This window comes from Sparus aurata, chromosome 2 (genome assembly GCF_900880675.1).
Source record: "Sparus aurata chromosome 2, fSpaAur1.1, whole genome shotgun sequence".
Lineage (NCBI taxonomy): Eukaryota > Metazoa > Chordata > Actinopteri > Spariformes > Sparidae > Sparus > Sparus aurata.
This window is the reverse complement of record NC_044188.1, coordinates 3094564-3113879: the sequence shown is the minus strand read 5'-3', so window position 1 is coordinate 3113879 and position 19316 is coordinate 3094564. Positions and strand designations below refer to the sequence as shown.

General features: G+C 43.0%; 1 protein-coding gene and 1 non-coding gene across 2 annotated transcripts; both read left to right on the top strand.

The window, feature by feature from the left end:
• Window positions 1-1011: 1011 nt before the first annotated feature.
• Window positions 1012-5373, top strand: LOC115571350 (uncharacterized). The gene is made up of 6 exons (XM_030400715.1): window positions 1012-1345; window positions 1738-2060; window positions 2173-2335; window positions 2460-2560; window positions 3084-4618; window positions 4804-5373. Exons 1-5 carry the CDS (start codon window positions 1012-1014, stop codon window positions 3189-3191), a joined length of 1029 nt encoding a protein of 342 aa, XP_030256575.1. The 3' UTR covers window positions 3192-4618; window positions 4804-5373.
• Window positions 5374-17573: 12200 nt separating this feature from the next.
• LOC115576423 (U2 spliceosomal RNA) lies at window positions 17574-17764 on the top strand. Its single transcript, XR_003982839.1, has one exon. It is a non-coding gene; the product is annotated as a U2 spliceosomal RNA (small nuclear RNA).
• Window positions 17765-19316: the final 1552 nt, after the last annotated feature.

The following is a 19316-nucleotide window of genomic DNA, read 5'->3' as shown; positions in this document are numbered from 1 at the left end:
GGTCGTGGCCCCTGTGACCCAATCCCTGGACGGTGACTCTGGCCATGGGGACATGGAATGTCACCTTGTTGGCGGGGAAAGAGCCTGAGCTAGTGCGGTAGGTCGAGTGCCAGCTCAACAAACCTGATGGGATCACAAGTAAGTCATATTTGAGTTGTCTTTTTGTTTCAATGTATAGAAACAGGGTTGCTCTGTCAGTAGAGGTGGGTGCAATTCATCGATGTAGCGATGCATCACGATGCCTCATGTGACGATTTGGCACCGATTAATTAACGTCGATGCTTTGCTGCAGGACCGGAACAAAAAACATGTAACCGGAACCTTAGCGCGCACGCCGGCCGGACCGTTTAGTGAGTGGGACCGCAACAGTAACATTAGTTTCTCTGCAAAATGGCAACAGCTTTAGCAGCCCCCAAAGAGCGGCCGATTCTCTTGACTGCAACCATGTGGAAGCCCTTTGGCTTTTATGAGAGAGCAAACAAGACGACTGACAAGATCTATGTGATTTGCAAGATTTGCAAAGCAAAAACAAAGTACCTCAGCAACACCACAAACATGAGGCAGCACCTTGTACGCTTTCATCCCGAAACGGAGAAGGCTCCTCCAGTTGTGCCCGAGGACCACAGAGGACCATCCTGGTGACTGTCTCCAAACTTCCCAAGAACTCGGAGAAGGCGAAGAGCATTACAAAAGCAATAGCTACTTTCATTGTGACGGATTTACGCTCGTATTCAGTGGTAAACAACAGGGGGTTTTGGTTAGTGGTGCACACCATGGAGCTACAAACTCCCTCAACGAAAATACTTCGCAGAGAAAGAAATCCCCCACCTCTACAACGAAACCAAAGCAAACGTCCTGGAGTCCATGAAGAAGGCGAGCAGGGTAGCACTTACATGTGATGCGTGGACCTCGGTTGCCACCAAATCCTTCGTTACTATAACAGTGCATTTTGTGCTCGAGTCAGACAAGAACGAATGGAAGTTGGCGAGTCATGTTCTTCAAACCCGAGAGATGAGTGAGAGTCACAACGGGGCAAATGTTGCCAAGCTGCTGGAGAAAGCAGCGGCAGAATGGCAGATCTCAGAGAAAGATTTGGTTTTGGTAACTGATAATGCCAGCAACATGGTCGTAGCTGCTCAGAAGGCGAACTTCCTTCCCCCTGAAATGCTGTGCTCACACTGCCAACTTGGCCTCACAGAAAGCTCTCAAGCTGGCAGCTGTGGCAAAGCTCCTGGCGAGGATCAGGTGGATCTCTACATTTTTCCACCGCAGTACCACCGGACTCCACCTGCTAGAGGAGAACCAAAAGCTGCTTGGTCTCAAACGGCCCAAACTGAAGACGGACGTATGCACTAGATGGAACAGTGCATATGAAATGACTGAGCGTTTCCTCGAGCAACAGCCTGCAATCGCTGCCACCTTTCTCTCTCCTCAGGTGAGAAAAATGTCATTGCCAGCCACTATAATCTATAAAATTATTGATATTGATAGCAAAATATAATTTTGGAACCATTTTTATTGTTCACTGCATTATAGATTTATAAAAAAAAAAATAATTAAGCTTTGGTAGAGTGAACTGTTGTGCACTGCATTCTGACATGTAGTAGTAGCATAATGACTTGTATTTCATTATGAATAACACAACCTGTTATCTGCACCCGCGTGCTCTCTCCTCAGTTGAGAAAGAAGGAAACTGACATCGCCACTCTCAATGAAACTGATGTCTCAAATGCTGAGGAAATGGTCTCCGCCCTAAAGCCGATGAAAGACGCCACCACTCTGATGTCTCAGGAGAAAACCCCACGGTTCGTTTGATCGCTCCTGTGCACACAAAGCTCCTCCAGAACACAGAGCCCAACACAAAAGATTCACCACTGGTCCGGGATATTAAAAAGGCCGTCCACGACGACCTCAGCAGCAGATACACCAGTGAGGCGGAGAAAAGCCTTCTCTATACTGCTTCTGCCCTTGACCTCCGTTTCAAGACCTTACCTTTCCTTACGGAGGAGGAGAGAGAGCAGACATATGGCAAAGTGATTGCTGAGGCTGCATCACTAGAGGTAAATCTGTCATTTTATTCTATATAAAAAATGTGTATGGTAAAAAAATTTGGTTTCAAGGCAATTGGATTTGTGACTTTTGTGTGTTCTCTTCTCATTATTTTACATGCAGCAAGAGGTGAGAGTGGAGGAAGAGACCCCAGAGGACAATGGCAGGGCAGCAGCAGCGGTGACCAGTGACACTGAGGAGCACCAGGAGAAGGAGCTGCCGCCACCAGCCAAAAGAAGCTGTACTCTGCTTGAAAACCTGTTCGGACCGGCGTTCACAAATCAGGGTAGGAATCTTTACTTTTTAAAATGTGAAGTTCTACATCTAGCTGTTGGCTGAGGCTAATTTCTCTCACCCTCACATTCTCTCTCACACATTCTCAGACCCACTCTCTCTCTTTCTCTCTTTAGCTCCAGAGCCCAAATCAGCATACACCAGGGCCGAGGACGAGATGGCTAAGTACCGCCTTGCTTTAACACCCAGACCTGCCAACCTGTACGCATTTTGCATAGTAAGTACGCAATTTGACATCTAAATACACTGGTACGACTCGCCCCTCGAAACTACGCAAAAAGCTGCGGACATGTGAGTTCGGTGGCCAATGTGCACGTGCGGTAGTCACTCTTCCGTTCCCCACTCGTTGCAGTTGGCGCTTAGAAAGGTAAACTCTGTGTGTGTGTGTGTGTGTGTGTGTGTGTCAGCGGACCTGCCAGCTTTTGGTAAATGTGAACCGTTACGCGTAACGTTACTTTCACTGTGGAAACATTCGAGCCGAAGTCTAAGTGAAAAAAAGAAGAAAAAAAAAGATTTGCGAGGTGTTTTTTCTTGGCAAATCTATCGTTCATGTTCCCCTAATGACCCCAATGCATCGTCAAAGAAAAAAGAGAAAGAAGAGGCAGCGGTGCATCTGTGTGTGTGTGTGTGTGTGTATTTTAGCCTTTATATATATAAATTGCAAATAGAGTAGGCCTGTATATAAGGAGGAATGTGATTATTTATACAGTTTAAACATGTAGCCAACAAATCTTTTGCAGCAAGTTTTGCAACCACTGCCATGGCAGATGAGGGAGATGAAGACAGGGAGGGACAGGGCAGCAGACCTGCCAAAAAGAAGAGGGTCCATGTCTCCCAGAAGTTTTTGAATAAATATCAAGAACAGTGGCCATGCTTGCGACACTCTGAAGTTCCTCATCATGTATTTTGCACAGTGTGCATTATGATGTGGACATAAGCCACCAGGGAGCTGCAGGTAATATATAAATGTGTGCATATGTGCTGTAAGCCAATTTAATTATTACATTCTTGAAAACAAAAACACCTATTGCAATATACAAAATAAATTATTACCATTTTAATTAAATACATATTAAAATAATTAATAATAAATATTATATAGCCTACTATATATTATTGATTAATAATTAACAGCATTTTCATGTTTTGAAAGTGTTGCTGTGTTCCATTGAAAGGCTGTCATGATAAGGACATAGCATTTTTTGGTTTTCTGTTGATGAGTGCAAAATTTCTATATTTTCTTTATTAAAAGTATTGCAATCAAAAATATAGGTTTTATTGTTGTTGTTTTTATAACCGATTTCCAGCCAGTGAATGGGGAAATTACTGCGTGCAAAGCGATGGAGTTGCAAAAGTCTGCGAAAAAAAAGCTGCACAACACAAGCGGTACTCAAAATGTTTTGACGAGGTTGGCAGGTCTGAACACCCTCTCTACAAGAGGACCCTCTCCACTGGTGGAGTGTGCATCAGCTGCTGTACCCCGTGATTGCTAATGTGGCCAAATGGTACCTGTGCATTCCAGGCAGCAGTGTATCTGCAGAGCGGGTATTCTCTACCGCAGGAGATATCGTAACAGCTCAGCGTAGCACACTCAAGTCGGAGCACATTGACCAGCTGGTATTCTTGCACAAGAATGTGTGTGTCCCACATTCTGGCACTGACGACGAAGAGTCTGATGAAGATGAGTAGCACAATGTGGACATTTGCCTCCCTCACACAACAGGAGGATGTAGGAGGACAAGAGGAAGGGGAGGCAATATGGGAGGACAGATGGGTGTGAGTGCCACTCTGCTGTTCTGTGTTTGTGTTGTGTTCACCTCACTGGACTGAAGCTACAGACTAAACAAGTTCAGTTGAATTATGCACTTTTGTTAAGAAGAATGCAATTTGTTCCCTTTGAATATGGCAGCTTTTTTATTAAGTTATACTATCTATATTCCAGACTGAATAAGTTGAGTTATTTATTTTTGAAGAATGCACTTTTGTTCCCTATGGCAGCTTTTTTTTGTTAGATTCTTCTTACCCCTGATGGAAAGAATTAAAACTGTCAGTAGTGCAAATAGAGATCCTACAGTCTAATGTTGAAGTACACTGTGTCTGTGTCTGCATTCATTTCTGTTTTCAGGGATTCTCAACCATCAGTTTCAGCGGCCACCACCAAAGCGGGAGCTGCCCTCACCAAGGCTGCTGAGGAAAACCTTCCTGATTGCTGAAACAGAACACTGAGGACTGCAGTACTCAGATCATCAAGTCCTCAAATACAACCACTAAGAAGGTAATTTTGATGCAGCCTGATGAACAGGAACATTTTTGATTGGAAAAAATTGTAACTGCATTTAAATTCACTATTGATAAAGTTTTAGTGATCATTTGGTTTGAATGTGGTACAGAAATTAATTCTGATGAAATAATGGCCAAGCATCATACAGATGTCTTTTAGCTCTCTCTCTGTTTCCTCAGCAGACACCTTGAGAAGTAACTCAGCAAACGCAGGATTCCCATCCTGAAAATAAACTCCAAGTTTGTTGCTGAGTTCATCAGGAGACAAGAAGCCTCGTCAGCCAAGAATGTGACGGATCGAGGTTTGACTGTCCTCCGTCGTCAGTGTTGCCAGCACTAACCAACCTCCAGCACACAGGATAAACCTGTGCATCCTCACTTACAGTTCCTCCAACAAGCCTGCTGTACACTCTGACCAACCAACCCAGGGACATAAAAACTAGAGGAAGATTTGCTCCACTGTAAAAAGAATGTCTGTAACAAAAGATCAAGATAACAGAGTGCTGGGCTGCTACAAACACTTGGCTATAAATATTATGCAATAAATCTGTTAACATGATAAAGTTGCATTCTGCAAATTGTCATGTTGTTTATTTTCATTTCATTTATTCTGTAATCATGTGCTGTGGTGACAGCAATTTACTCAATAATGGGATCCAGAGCTTCTGTTTAGAAATAACTGCAATAACTGCAAACCAACAAATGTTGGTTTTCATTTTCATGTACATATTCTTAATGGCATTAATTTTGTCCACACTGTGGTGTAGTGTTCACCTTTTCATACACTTCATTCTCAGACACATTACACTATTTTGAATCAGCCTACAAACAGTCATCAGGTAATTCATGAAGACAAAAGAGAAAATGGCATTAGAGGAAATGACAAAACATTTTACACAAGAATTCTTTTGATGAAATAACATGTATTTTCTATTGAAAAAAACTAAAATCCATTCAGTGAAATGTGAATAAATTCCATTAATTATGTAGCACTTATTTATACAGTTACTTGAAACTGTTCATAGAATTGTAATATCTTCAAGAGATATAACAATAAATAGCTGATTTAAGTACAAACTAACCAATATCACACACGGAATGCATTCAGATGTCAACAAAATAAAATAGTCTTTTATGAGATCAATTTATAAGATAAATGTATATAATTTAAACTGTCTTGATGAGATGGATGTTAAGGTTTAAATGTTGACGCTTGTAATAAAAGTTTGGGAGCTATAATCCAGTTTACTGATATTTTCTGCTGTTTCCTCGACTGAAGCTGCTATCAGGCCTGTTCACACAACTTCTGTCACTCTTATATGAGCATTTAGAAATCAATTTTTATTGTAGACATTAAAATGATACTGAGTTATAAAATGCAGCAAGACACATTTTCATTTATTTTGAAATACAATTTATTAAACATAATAAAAACAGTAAAATGTTCCAAGTATATTTAAAATGATAACAGCTCTTTAAATGATAAACAGACATTTTCATATTATGAGATACAAACTGATCACATTATAACAGCAAACACTTCTTATTATAATGTGACAACTTATTGTTATAAAACATTTCATGTAATAAGATATTTTCATGTTATTAAAGATATTTTACATCATGATGTTTTTTTATTATAACAAACTTCACATAACATGATACTGAACTGTTTTTCTTTTTGTGGCGTGGCGGCAACACGCTGCCGTACGAAACACTACAGGCACTGATAAAAACTATAATGTGAACGTTGGAGTTAATCTGACTTTAAGATATATTTTGCACACTGAGAGATGGGTTACTTATAATAATCACAGTCAGAAGTAACAATCAACACAGTAAAAACTGGGTATCAACATGTATTGATCATTTATACAGATGACTGATACAGACCAAAGTATAATAACAGTTATATAGCACTAACAACACTACAAGATACAGTTATTATATATATAAATGCATAAAAGCAACTCAGATTCCTTCACATACAGTTGGAAAAAATATCCCATGATCATCAGAACAAGATTTAATTTGAAGTAAAAAGATAAAAAATATACCTTCAGTGAAATGTTCAATGATTACTTATATACATGTTAAAATGACTTAAAAACAAAATTATCATACATATTATTATACATATTATTGTTATTATTATACATGACTATACACAAATTAGTATTGAAACAAAGTGACATCCTTAAAATTATTATTAGTATTTCTGTTATTATCATTATTGATATTATAACTGTCATAAAAAAAATTACATTAAAACATACAAGTTATCATACATATATTATACATATTATTATAATTATTATAATTATTTTTATTAATAATAATCATATTATTATTATTATTATACATCACTATACACAAACTAGTACAAAAACTGAGGGACATACTTAAAACTATTATCAGTATTTCTGTCATTATCATTATTAATATTATAACTATCTGCTATTTATTCCCATGCTATCAATATCAATAACATTATTACATTTAGTTTTCTTTATTGTGACGACCTCTTTTGGAAACACTTTCTACTGAACGTGATTAATAAATGGTAAATGTAGAGATAATTAAAGTTAAGTTAATAGTTATTCTACTGTTGACAAACAATCAGATGTTTTACAAACTCTTTATTAAGCACTTGTTTATTGTGACGTGGCAACTGATGGTGATAATACTTTGTAAATGTTAATAAATACTGTGTAGTTCATCTTAAACATTATTTGGGTGAATAATATAAAGTTGCAAATGATGTTTATCAACATTTAAGATCTTTTTAAATGTTCCTCACCTCTTAACAACATCAAAACTTATTATAATCAGATAATAATACTACAACTACTATTAATAGTAATAATAACAATAATCTGTCTCCATCTTTCTCTGAAGTTTAAACATGTTTAATTTGCATGAATTGGCCACCATCAACATTTATAATATAATATAATGTAATATAATATAATATGATATAACATAATGTAGAACCTCCTGTATTAAAGATGAAATGAGTACTTACATGTACAACAGGTGATAAACCATGATGATGAGTAAGTATGAACATACAGTTTGTTTATTAACTGTCTGTCTGAGCTGGACGCTGCTCTCCTCTCCTGGTCCTCTGGTTCACAGCGACCACAACAACACAGAGGATCACCAGCAGACCAGGGAGCAGTGAGGACCTCACCGTGTAGAGGGTGAAGTCCATCCCAGAGGGCTCTCTGGACTTCAGAACAGTTCTGGAGGATGACGCACACGGTCCATCTGGGCCAACAACGAGACACCAGTACTCTCCTGTGTCTTCCAGTGAGACATTAGAGAGAATCAACAAGCCATCATCTCTAAATATGTTCAGTCTGCTCTCCAGATCAGAATCAGATGTCAAATCATATTCAATCAAGCGTCTGCCTCCTGTTTGGTTTGACTTGATGAACCAGCGGTGCCAGCTACCCTCTTCCCAACCTTTGCATCTGAAAGTGACATTGTCTCCTCCTGAGAAGAGCTCGACAGCAGGAGGGTCAGATTTGGGGCACACCACCAGGTGATACCGTTGAACATGGTTGTAGATTTCACAATAGTATGAACCTGAGTGACTTAATTGAAGTGATGAAAGCACCAGTGAGTAGTTTTTGCCCACCTCTGAGAAAGGGTTGAAGGAGTTCCCATTATATTTTGTCCAAACTGGAGGCTGGTCGTCAGTGAACTCAGCAGCAGGGCACTGTAACACAGCTGTCTCTCCCACTGTGTGGACGATCCACTCATCTGGTAGTGTTAACACTACAATCTGACTGCTGACACACTGCTGTTGGTTCATCACCAGACAGGTGTAATATTTGAACCGTGTTAACTGGAGGTTGTAAGCACGAAGTCCTGATGAGGTTTTCACCTCTTGGGATTTTCCTTCAACATCATCCATCACCGATGTTACACCGTCCCCAAAAACTCTTGTCCAAATGTTGTTGCTATTTCCAGAATCAATTTTGAGCCACTGGATGTCCAGATTGTCAGCCGCTCCCTCACATGGCAGGTCCACTGTTTGTCCAACTCTGACTTCAATAAAATCGTATTCATTTCTTGTACTGCAAACAATAATAGTGATGTTGTTCTCACATATCACGTTGCCCCAACACTCCTCTTGGTACTGGCCGGAGTCAGACTGGATCAGGTTCTGGATCTTGTAAAAGGAAATATCATCTCTTCTGACAACTGACAGTCGTTGTTTCAAGTCTTCAGGTACTGTGGAGTTCTGGGACCAGAGGGCAGAGGTATTCCACAGGACGAGCTTCTCCTCACCAACAAATCTGGAGATCAGGCAGGAGTCAGCCTTCTTGGGGAGACTGAAGGTGTGAGAGTCCGATTCCTTTTTGATGACGATACGTTCCTCTGCATGAATGTTGTTGATGAGAGCAAACAGCAGGAAGGAGAGCTCTGCGACTGCAGCCATTCTGCTCTGAGGACGAGCAAACACTGACACTTCTCACCTGATTATCTCTATATTAACCCTCATCAGCAGCTTGTCATTTGTGATTGGAGGAACGTGACTTCTTTATCTCATCATCACAGGAAACTTTGACGCATTCGGCTCTGTACCAAGAAATCTTATCAAAAGATCAGACACATGTTGTGAAATGACTTTTAGGCACATTAAAGATGTTAACTTGAGTTTACTGCAAGATTCATCTAAACAGAAGTCCCCAAACTAGTGACATGCTGTTACACCATGGCTCCTGAGAATCTTCTTTATTTGCATTATTTCTTGTAACATGTAATCAGACATGTGTGACATGTGTTAGTTTGCTTTGATTAATTACTGCATCAATAAAACATAAACATTGAGCTTTATCAGCTGACAAAAGTAATGTGTAATAACGTTTATTTTGAATTACAATTAATTACGAAAGCCCTAAACGGCCATGCATTCATACATTTTATTTCCTCCGTTTTCCTGAGATAACGAGATCATTTTTTGAGATCTCGAGATAACGAAACTTTGTTTTATCGTGATAATGATATAATAAGGTGTGTGTGTGTTTGAATGAGTCTGTCAGTAAGTGTAACGACTGTAAATGACCTTTAATGTGATAATTGTTAATAAGAACATCTTTCATTTAGTTAACTGATATTCTTTGAAACCAAGTTATTATTTGATTAATTATATTAGACACTAAATACGGGACTTTTATTTTGAAAGCGTCTCGCTGTGAACCGAGAGCATCTGTGTTCCTGTGAATCGTGTGTGTGCGTGTTTGAGATGTGCCTGCATGATTTTTGCTGAACATGAAATGATTTACTGTGCACCTGGCTGATAAAGGGTACAAGCTCTTACGGTGTCTCTGAAGGTGTGTTATCTCAGGAAAATGTCATGACTCTGGTTTCATGTCTTTGTATCTTGTCTTGTGTCTTGTTTTTCCATGCCCTCATGTGTCCTTTAAGTTCTCCTGTGTATATTCCTATGTTCCCTCTGGCTCCCTCTGTCTATTGCTTTGTTCCCTTCATGTTTTCGTGTGCTCCTCCCCTTCGTTACCTCACCTGGTGGTCCACCTCACCTGTTCCTCGTCTTGTCATCAGTGTCTGTGTATTTAGTCTCTGTGTTCCCTTCACTTCTTGTCTGGTCATTGTAATTGTCAGCCTCTGTCTTGTCCATGTCCATGTCCATGTCCATGTCCCTGTTCATGTGCCTGCTCCTGTCTGTTCCTTGTTCCCCACGGTATGTGTTTTGGATTTGAGTTTTGCATTTTGCATTTTTGATTTGAACTTTGTCTTGCTGTTTTTGGTTGCTACTTTGCATTGCTTTCATTTGCTACTTTGCCTCTTGCCCCCCGTTTTGCCTGCTTCTGTTTTTGTGTTCAGCTTTTAAATAAAGCTCGCCTTTTGTTTCCCCATATCCTTGCCTCTCGTCCGTAACTGCATTTGGGTCCACCTTCCCCTGTTCCATAGTCTTCCCTTTAACCCCCCGCCTGACAGAATGACCAGACCTTATAAAATGGACCCAGCAGTTAATGGCTTAGCAATAATTCGATGGTACCAAGACTTCATGACTAATCCGGCTAGCAGGGCTCATCAAATTGCTGCTAGCAACCTTTTTTTTCAAGCCACAGCCAAGCTACCAGCTGAAACCCACGCCACAGTCACAGCCACAGCCAAGCTACCTGCCTCAGCCCATGCCTCAGCTCCAGCCTCAGCTGAAATCTTTTTGTGGAACCCGCCTGGCCTACAAAATGCCTCCACCAAGAAAGTGACGTTCTCGGCAGCGTCCTGGCTCCTTGAAGTCTGGCAATGGAGCCCCAACTCCATTGTCAACTGCCCAGCCAGCGCTTGCCGGGTTTGCACCGCTAAAGGTGTGGCTGACACCCATACCTGCCAGTGGCCTTCAGTCGGCGGCCCGGTCGACACCTGCTCCTGCCAGTGGCCTTCAGTCTGCGGACCTGATGGCACCTGTTCCTGCCAGTGGCCTTCAGGCGGCGGACCTGATGGCGCCTGTTCCCGCTCCTCGGTCGGAGGACCGGCTGAGGCCTGTTCCCGCGCCTCGGTCTGTGGCCCGGCCGAGGCCTGTTCCCGCGCCTCGGTCTGAGGCCCGGCCGAGGCCTGTTCCCGCGCCTCGGTCTGAGGCCCGGCCGAGGCCAACGCCGAGTCCAGCGCCTGCACCTCGGTCGGAGGCCCGGCCGAGTCCCACGCCAAGTCCAGCGCCTGCACCTCGGTCGGAGGCCCGGCCGAGTCCCACGCCAAGTCCAGCGCCTGCTCCTCGGTCGGAGGCCCGGCCGAGTCCCACGCCAAGTCCAGCGCCTGCTCCTCGGTCGGAGGCCCGGCCGAGTCCCACGCCAAGTCCAGCGCCTGCTCCTCGGTCGGAGGCCCGGCCGAGTCCCACGCCAAGTCCAGCGCCTGCTCCTCGGTCGGAGGCCCGGCCGAGTCCCACGCCAAGTCCAGCGCCTGCTCCTCGGTCGGAGGCCAGTACCAAGTCCCGTGCCGAGTCCAGTGCCAGCTCCTTGGTCGGAGGCCAGGCCGAGGTCGTCTGCCACCAGCGACCCTTCATTGGCTCACAGGCCACCAGCTCCCTGCGAACCTCTGTTGGTGGTCCGGCCAAGGCCCAGGAGGGTTTCCCAGTCAGCGATCCAGCCTCAAGAGGGCTTCAGCCTTCGCCTCCACCGCCGGCCTCCAGTGGGTGCCAGCCCGCGTCTTCGCTGCCGGCCTCCAGTAGGTGCCAGCCCGCGTCTTCGCCGCCGACCTCCAGTGGGTCCCAGCCCACGCCTACGCCTTCGTCGCCGGCCTCCAGTGGGTCCCAGCCCATGCCTTCGTCGCCGGCCTCCAGTGGGTCCCAGCCCATGCCTTCGTCGCCGGACTCCAGTGGGTCCCAGCCCACGCCTTCGCCTTCGTCGCCGGCCTCCAGAGCGCCTACGCCTTCGTCTTCGTCGCCGGCCTCCAGAATGCCTACACCTTCGTCTTCGTCGCCAACCTCCAGAACGCCTACGTCCACGTCCCCGGCCTCTAGGGGGTCCCAGTCCACATCCCCGGCCTCTAGGGGGCCCCAGCCCACGTCCCCGGCCTCCAGTGGGTTCCAGTCCTCGCCTCCACCCTCCTGTTTGTTTGGACCTTGGCCCCTTCTTGAACACCCTTCACCCTCCCGGCTTCATTCTGACTCTGGCCCTCCTCTTGAACTCCCTCCACCCTCCCAGTTTCACGTGGTGTTTTGGGGCATCTGGAAGCTGCCCCTTGGGGGGTTTTATGTCTTTGTATCTTGTCTTGTGTCTTGTTTTTCCATGCCCTCATGTGTCCTTTAAGTTCTCCTGTGTATATTCCTATGTTCCCTCTGGCTCCCTCTGTCTATTGCTTTGTTCCCTTCATGTTCTCGTGTGCTCCTCCCCTTCGTTACCTCACCTGTTGGTCCACCTCACCTGTTCCTCGTCTTGTCATCAGTGTCTGTGTATTTAGTCTCTGTGTTCCCTCTGTGTTCCCTTCACTCTGGTCATTGTAATTGTCAGCCTCTGTCTCGTCCATGTCCATGTTCCTGTTCATGTGCCTGCTCCTGTTCCTGTCTGTTCCTTGTTCCCCATGGTATGTGTTTTGGATTTGAGTTTTGCATTTTGCATTTTTGATTTGAACTTTGTGCTATTTGGTTTGTACTTTGTCTTGCTGTTTTTGGTTGCTACTTTGCCTCTTGCCCCCCGTTTGGCCTGCTTCTGTTTTTGTGTTCAGCTTTTAAATAAAGCTCGCCTTTTGTTTCCCCATATCCTTGCCTCTCGTCCGTAACTGCATTTGGGTCCACCTTCCCCTGTTCCATAGTCTTCCCTTTAACCCCCCCGCCTGACAGAAAACAAAGTTTCGTTATCACGAGATTTCGAGAAAATGATCCCGTTATCTCGGGAAAGCAGAGAAAATTAACTCGTTATCGCAGGAAAATGGAGGAAATAAAATGTATGAATGCATGGCCGTTTAGGGCTTCCGTAATGACATAATAAAAACAATATTTAAAATGACAACAGCTCTTTTTAACCTGATAACTGAATTATATTCGTCATGTTTGTTTGTGTGATAAAGGGAACAAAATGAAATTACTGGGACATTTATACAAATAAAACTATTGCACTGACTAATTGCGACACTAAATGTTGGCTGGTACTTGTAACAGGACACAGACTAAAGATGTTGCTGTAACACGTGCTGGGTCTGTTTTATAAATTCTCAGTGCTGATCCATCAACATTCAGAACAGCTCATTTATTTTATCATCCTGTCCAAAAATGACTAACGGCAGACTTCTGACAGCAGCTAACAGAGCTGTGATTGGTCAGATTGTACCACAGCTTGAAGATACTCAAATGTTAAAGGTGGATGTTTGTTTGAATACAGGTCAAAGGAAATATATCGTCACTGTCCAGTCAAAACCACGTAATCTCCAAATGGGGTGTTTTTGATTTGTTTGATCAAACTGAAGGAGGGAGTGCTCCATTATGAGCTGAGACGGTTCTCGTGTTTCTGAAGCCAAACAAACCTTTAACAAACTCATTGAATCACCTGAAAAATGCATCGCCACAAAGCTGAAAACATGGCTGCTTTATACGGAGGAGTGTTAGGGCCAGGGGTGTGGAAAGAAATGAGAGCAGGATGTTTTTTGATTAGTCGCTGATAAACTTTCTTAGCTTATGAAACGTTTGCATTTTGAAGATGAGTGGTTTTGATTGGACAGCAACACTATGTTTTCAGGAAACCTTCTGTCATCAGTTACAAGTCTTCAGATAGTGAGTTCTGAGAAGGAGGATGTTGCAACACTGATGCTCGTCACAAACACTGTTTCTACCCAGTTTGTATATTGAGTGTCAGGTGGGATGCTAACTTCTGGGTTAGCCTACAAACATATGTCATGGCTGCACCACGCTATTCTGCTGCATACGAGGGCCTTCAGCACACGAGGGCTGATGCTGGACCAGACCACATCAGCCCTCGCGTGCTGAAGAGCTGTGCCGGCCAGCTCTGTGGAGTTCTCCAGCACCTCTTTAATTTGAGCCTCCACCTTCAGAGAGTGCCTGGGAGAATATCCTGCCTCGTTCCAGTGCCCAAAAAAGGACATCCTGTGGCTCTGGGTGACTACAGGCCGACTGCACTGACCTCTCACATCATGAAGGTAATAGAGAGGCTGGTTCTAGCACACCTCAGACCCCTACTGTGCCCATCACAGGACCCCCTACAATATGTATATAAGCCCCATGTTGGGGTTGATGATGCAATAATCTACCTGCTGCAGGAAGCCTACTCCTCCCTGGAAAGACCCAACTCCTCGGTCCGCGTCGTGTTCTTCCTCCTCTCCAGCGCCTTCAACACTATCCAGCCCAGGCTGCTGAAGGCCAAACTGGAGAACATGCAGATGGATTCTCCCCTCGTCACACGGGTCCATGACTATCTGACGGGCAGACCGCAGTATGTGAGATTACAGAACTGTGTGTCTGATCGGCAACATTGGCGACCCCCAGGGAACTGTGCTGTCTCCCTTCCACTTCAACCACCAACACTGACGACTTTAAGTATCGCACTGAGTCGTGTCATCTGCAGAAGTTCTCTGATTATACGGCCGTTGTGCGGCGTGTAGAGGGCGGGAGGGAGGATGAGTACAGAGACCTAGTCGTCACTGTCCAGTCAAAACCACCTAATCTCCAAACGTGGTGTTTTTAATTCGTTTGATCAAACTGAAGGAGGGAGTGCTCCGTTATGAGCTGAGACGGTTCTTGTATGTCTGAAGCCAAACAAACCTTTAACAAACTCACTGAATCACCTGAAAAATGCATCGCCACAAAGCTGAAAACATGGCTGCTTTAAACGGAGGAGTGTTAGGGCCAGGGGTGAGGAAAGAAATGAGAGCAGGATGTTTTTTGATTAGTCGCTGATAAACTTTCTTAGCTTATGAAAAGTTCACATTTTGGAGATGAGTGGTTTTGATTGGACAGCAACACTATGTTTTCAGGAAATCTTCTGTTATTGGTTAAAAGTCTTAAGATAGTGAGTTCTGAGAAGGAGGATGTTGCAACACTGATGCACATCACAAACACTGTTTCTACCCATTTTGTATATTGAGTGTCAGATGGGTGTTGCAGAAAGTCATCTTACTGTCATTCCTCAGGGCAGCAGTGTCACACTCCATTTCAATAAATTAGATGCAGTTATTTCATGAAGGCTGCATCACAAACAGAAAACATCTGTCGGTTTGTGTTGTGTTTTTTTATGTAGTCTTTTTTCTAGTGCGTATGCGGCGCGGTGTATGCAGCCTGTTCCAGGCGCTCCTGCTTACTTTAACTTTGTTTTCAACTCTGTTCCGTCATGTTACTTGTAAAGTTTTTACGTTAGTTATTCATTACATCGTATTTCTATTTCTTCTTTGCATGGAGCACCTGTAAAAAAAACAATTTCCCCCCGGGTATTAATAAAGGATTCTGATTCTGATGTAGTGGTCTGTAGTCCTAAAACCTGGAAATCAGTTTGCATTTCTGCACTTTGGCTCCTGTATAGTAATTGTGTAGTAAGACGCTTAGTGGGGGTGACGTTTGTTTTTTGCCTTACATGAGCTTTTTATTGCCACAGATTAAATTATGCTTCAAAAAACACAAAAGTGATGTTCATCTGTTAAGATTATCTGGATGAACAGAACTTGTAAGAGTCAGATTAATTTCAGCAAAAATCCAAAATCCAGTAGAAAGATCCTGAAAGCTTTTTGTGGAGGGAACCAGAGCGATGCTAACTTCTGGGTTAGCCTACAAACATTCGTCATGGCTGCACCACTCTATTCTGCTGCATGCGATTAGAGACACACTGAAGGGCCGAACAGCAACACACTGAATCAGGCTGACCTCTGACCTCACAGTGAGACTCAGACTGTGTCCATATAAGAAAAGTATGAAAATAAGGTCACACTTTATAAAAACCATCATTAATGAGTGGAGAAACTACAGTAAATTAAACTTTAGTTCATAGTTATTTATGTTTTTCAACATCAATTTTCTCATGTTTATATGTTTGTTTATATTTTCTGCAAATCAAAGTAAATAATCAAACTCGTTGTTTTCATGACTGAATAAACTGAAAACTTTTTGGGACACGCCCCCTTTTTGTTGCACGCGGCCCGTGCGTGCGCACGGCTCCTTTCAACGGGTCAAGCGCAAGTTCGGGAGCCATTTTAAATCATCGTGTAGCTGCAGCCGTCAACTGTCACCGGATTACTCGGACGTTTGATGGACGAAAACGCCGGTGAGTTCATTTTTACCGTCTAACATTACATTTATTGAAGACACAATATCGTGTTAACTCTTCGAAATTGCTGTCCGCTACTTTTAAGCGTCTGACCGCTGGACGTGCTGTGATTAGCCGAGTGTACGTTCAGTGCTAACGTTATGTTAGCAAGCGGGCTAAAGGTAATTATCCTACTGTTGCTATATTTGTCACTTTTTAACATTAGAAACTGCCGTGTACAAGTTGTGAAGGGTTATTGTCAGGGGGAGTTGTCATGCAAGCTTTAATGGGAGTTTATCCAGACTGACTTCAAGTCGCTCTCGTTTACCGCGGGTTACATCACCTGCATGGCCGCCATGTCAGTGAAGTTATAGCGAATTCCTTCAAACTTAAAGTCTGTTTGTCACGACAGGCATGTTCTGTATATTTGACTAACAAAGCAATACACTGCCAAATAACTGTTAAGTGAATATTGCTGACCACGAATGTTAGTTTATTGCATCTGCGTGTAACCGTTTGAGGACGCAACGACGCAAACGTTGTCCGCCATTTTCAATCCGCCGTTTTCTGTAAGTGGCGCAGATGTACAACTTAATAATGAAGGGTCGTTAATTTCTATATCTGTCAAGGCAGCTGAATGTCATCCTATTAATTATACCGTCGATTTCACTGAGTGGTTATTGTTTCTTTTCTGTTTGAGCAGTAGAGCATGATGTCTCTGGTAAACTTTATAGAAGGATTGCATCTCTAGGTGTTCATGCTTGAGCCGACAGGCTGTGAAGCGTATGGAGCAGTTAGCTCTCCTCTGCTGGAGTAGGAGGAGCTGAACCTGTTGTTGTGAACCGACTCACGTTATTAACGCGTAAAAACATTATTCTCGTTACACGATGACGTTTCATGTGCATCATCGAGTTATATCGAACGAGTGTAAATACACAGTTGCATATATTAATATGTTTGCGTATCTGTAAAGGGAAATCTGATGTTTTTAATCTACAACTTCCTATTGGCCAAGAGCGTACCACGTGGCCAGAACGCAACGAGAAGGTGTGTTTGCGAACGCTAGTTTTTTATGATTTAATGGTAAGATCGCTTCAAATCGGCACCAGCAATACATTATTTCAAATGCACGTTTTCCTGTCTTGTCTGATGATGCAAAACGTTTTAGCTGTTTCAAACCATGAGGTGGACTGACGTTGACGAGGATCACTACCTCTCTTCTGTCAGATATTCAGTATCGCTTCTCGGCCTTTTGGCTAAGATCAAGTGTAGTATCTGTTCTTATCAGTTTAATATCTGATACGTCCCCTACCCGGGGACCATATATTAAATTGATTTTTGGAACAGGGAGATGGAATAGGGGCTTGCTCCGTCCACTCCACGCATCGACCTGGTATTGCAGTACTTCCAGGAACGGTGCACCCCCCTCTCAGTGTCTAAGAATAATTGCAGTGGTTTAATTTTAAGGACTCCTGTATGCTTTCAATATATTATAGTAATTTGCTGCTGTTGTTTACCATTGGAATTGCTTTTGTGTTAATATTCCTCCAGTAGTCATATGAAGCCACAGTGGGGCTTTTCCCTTCAATCTCAGTGCGCCATCTAGTGGGCAAAAATTATTACGTTTTTGTAGTGATTGATTGGATTCTATCAGTGTTATACAGGCTTAATTTCTCTCTAATTCACAGTGGAAATCCTCACTGCATGATTATCTAGCGCAGTTTCACAGCATGAGAGATGGTGTATCTGTGCACTTTATTTTTTTGATCTAAAGTATTTGTTTCCCATATACAAAGGAACTTTTTTTATATATATAATTAACTAATTTACTTTAATTGTTTATTTTTTACCATTGTTGTTTTTCGTAATGTTCCTGTCCTTTGCCTGCTGTGGCAAACACATTTTCCCATTGTGGGACAATAAAGGAATACTGATTCTGATAAACAATCATTTATACTAGTTCAGCTAGCTTAAACTAAGGCAGTCTAATGCAACAGTCCTGCAATAAAACCTCCTGTCTTGAAGGTTATAATGTTCTATTTTTGAAGAAACCGTTTTAGAGAGGTTTTAATTCAGCCATGTGATCATTTTCAGAGGCTGCATATTGTGCTGCTGTTGAACTGTCTTGTGTGAAACTCAAATGCAGGTCAAATATGAAAGTGGCTGGTAGCTTTATTATATAATAATGCAGTGTTTCCTCCAGTATTTTCTGAGACTGTGGCGCTGGGGTGTGTGTGTGTGTGTGTGTGTGTGTGTGTGTGTGTGTGTGTGTGTGTGTACAGTTTGGGTCATTATAATGTAATATTTTTACTTATGTCATAGGCTACTTAGGGAATTTAGGGAATGCTCTCACACAGCCATCATGAACTCCCCTGCATGGGCTTGGAATGAAGATTCATGTTGTAAAGAAATATTTTTATTTGTTTTAAGAGAGGAGTTATCCAAGTCAGAGTCCTGCACGGGTGAAAAATAATGTAATGTGTCGGACACAGATGCGGATCGGGTCGGACGCCTGAAGAGGCGGGTCGGGTTTTACGATTGCCATTTTCAAGGCGTCACTTATCATCAGTCATTATTAGCGACACAAATTATAAGCATTTATATTTCATATGAGCTCATTAATGCGTGCTTGCATCCTCCCAGAACTCCCATTCCCCACGCTGGCTTACTTTCACTTTGAAAAATTGCGTTTGTCCAATTTTCCTTCGGACGTCGGTATCAATTTATACCGGGTCGGCCTGGGTACGAATGTAATTTGTGCTACTGTCGGATAACGGGTCGGATGCGGTTATAAGTATGGCAGGTTCGGACGGGTTTGCAAAATAAGACCCGTGCAGGACTCTGCTCTAAGTGACCATTTTAATCCTCTAGCTAATTATCAAGCTAAATATCCAACATGCTAGTTAACGTCAAAGACTGCGGTGGAAGACGACGGTAAAATATTTCCACTCTCTAACACTAGATTTATTTATGCCTGAA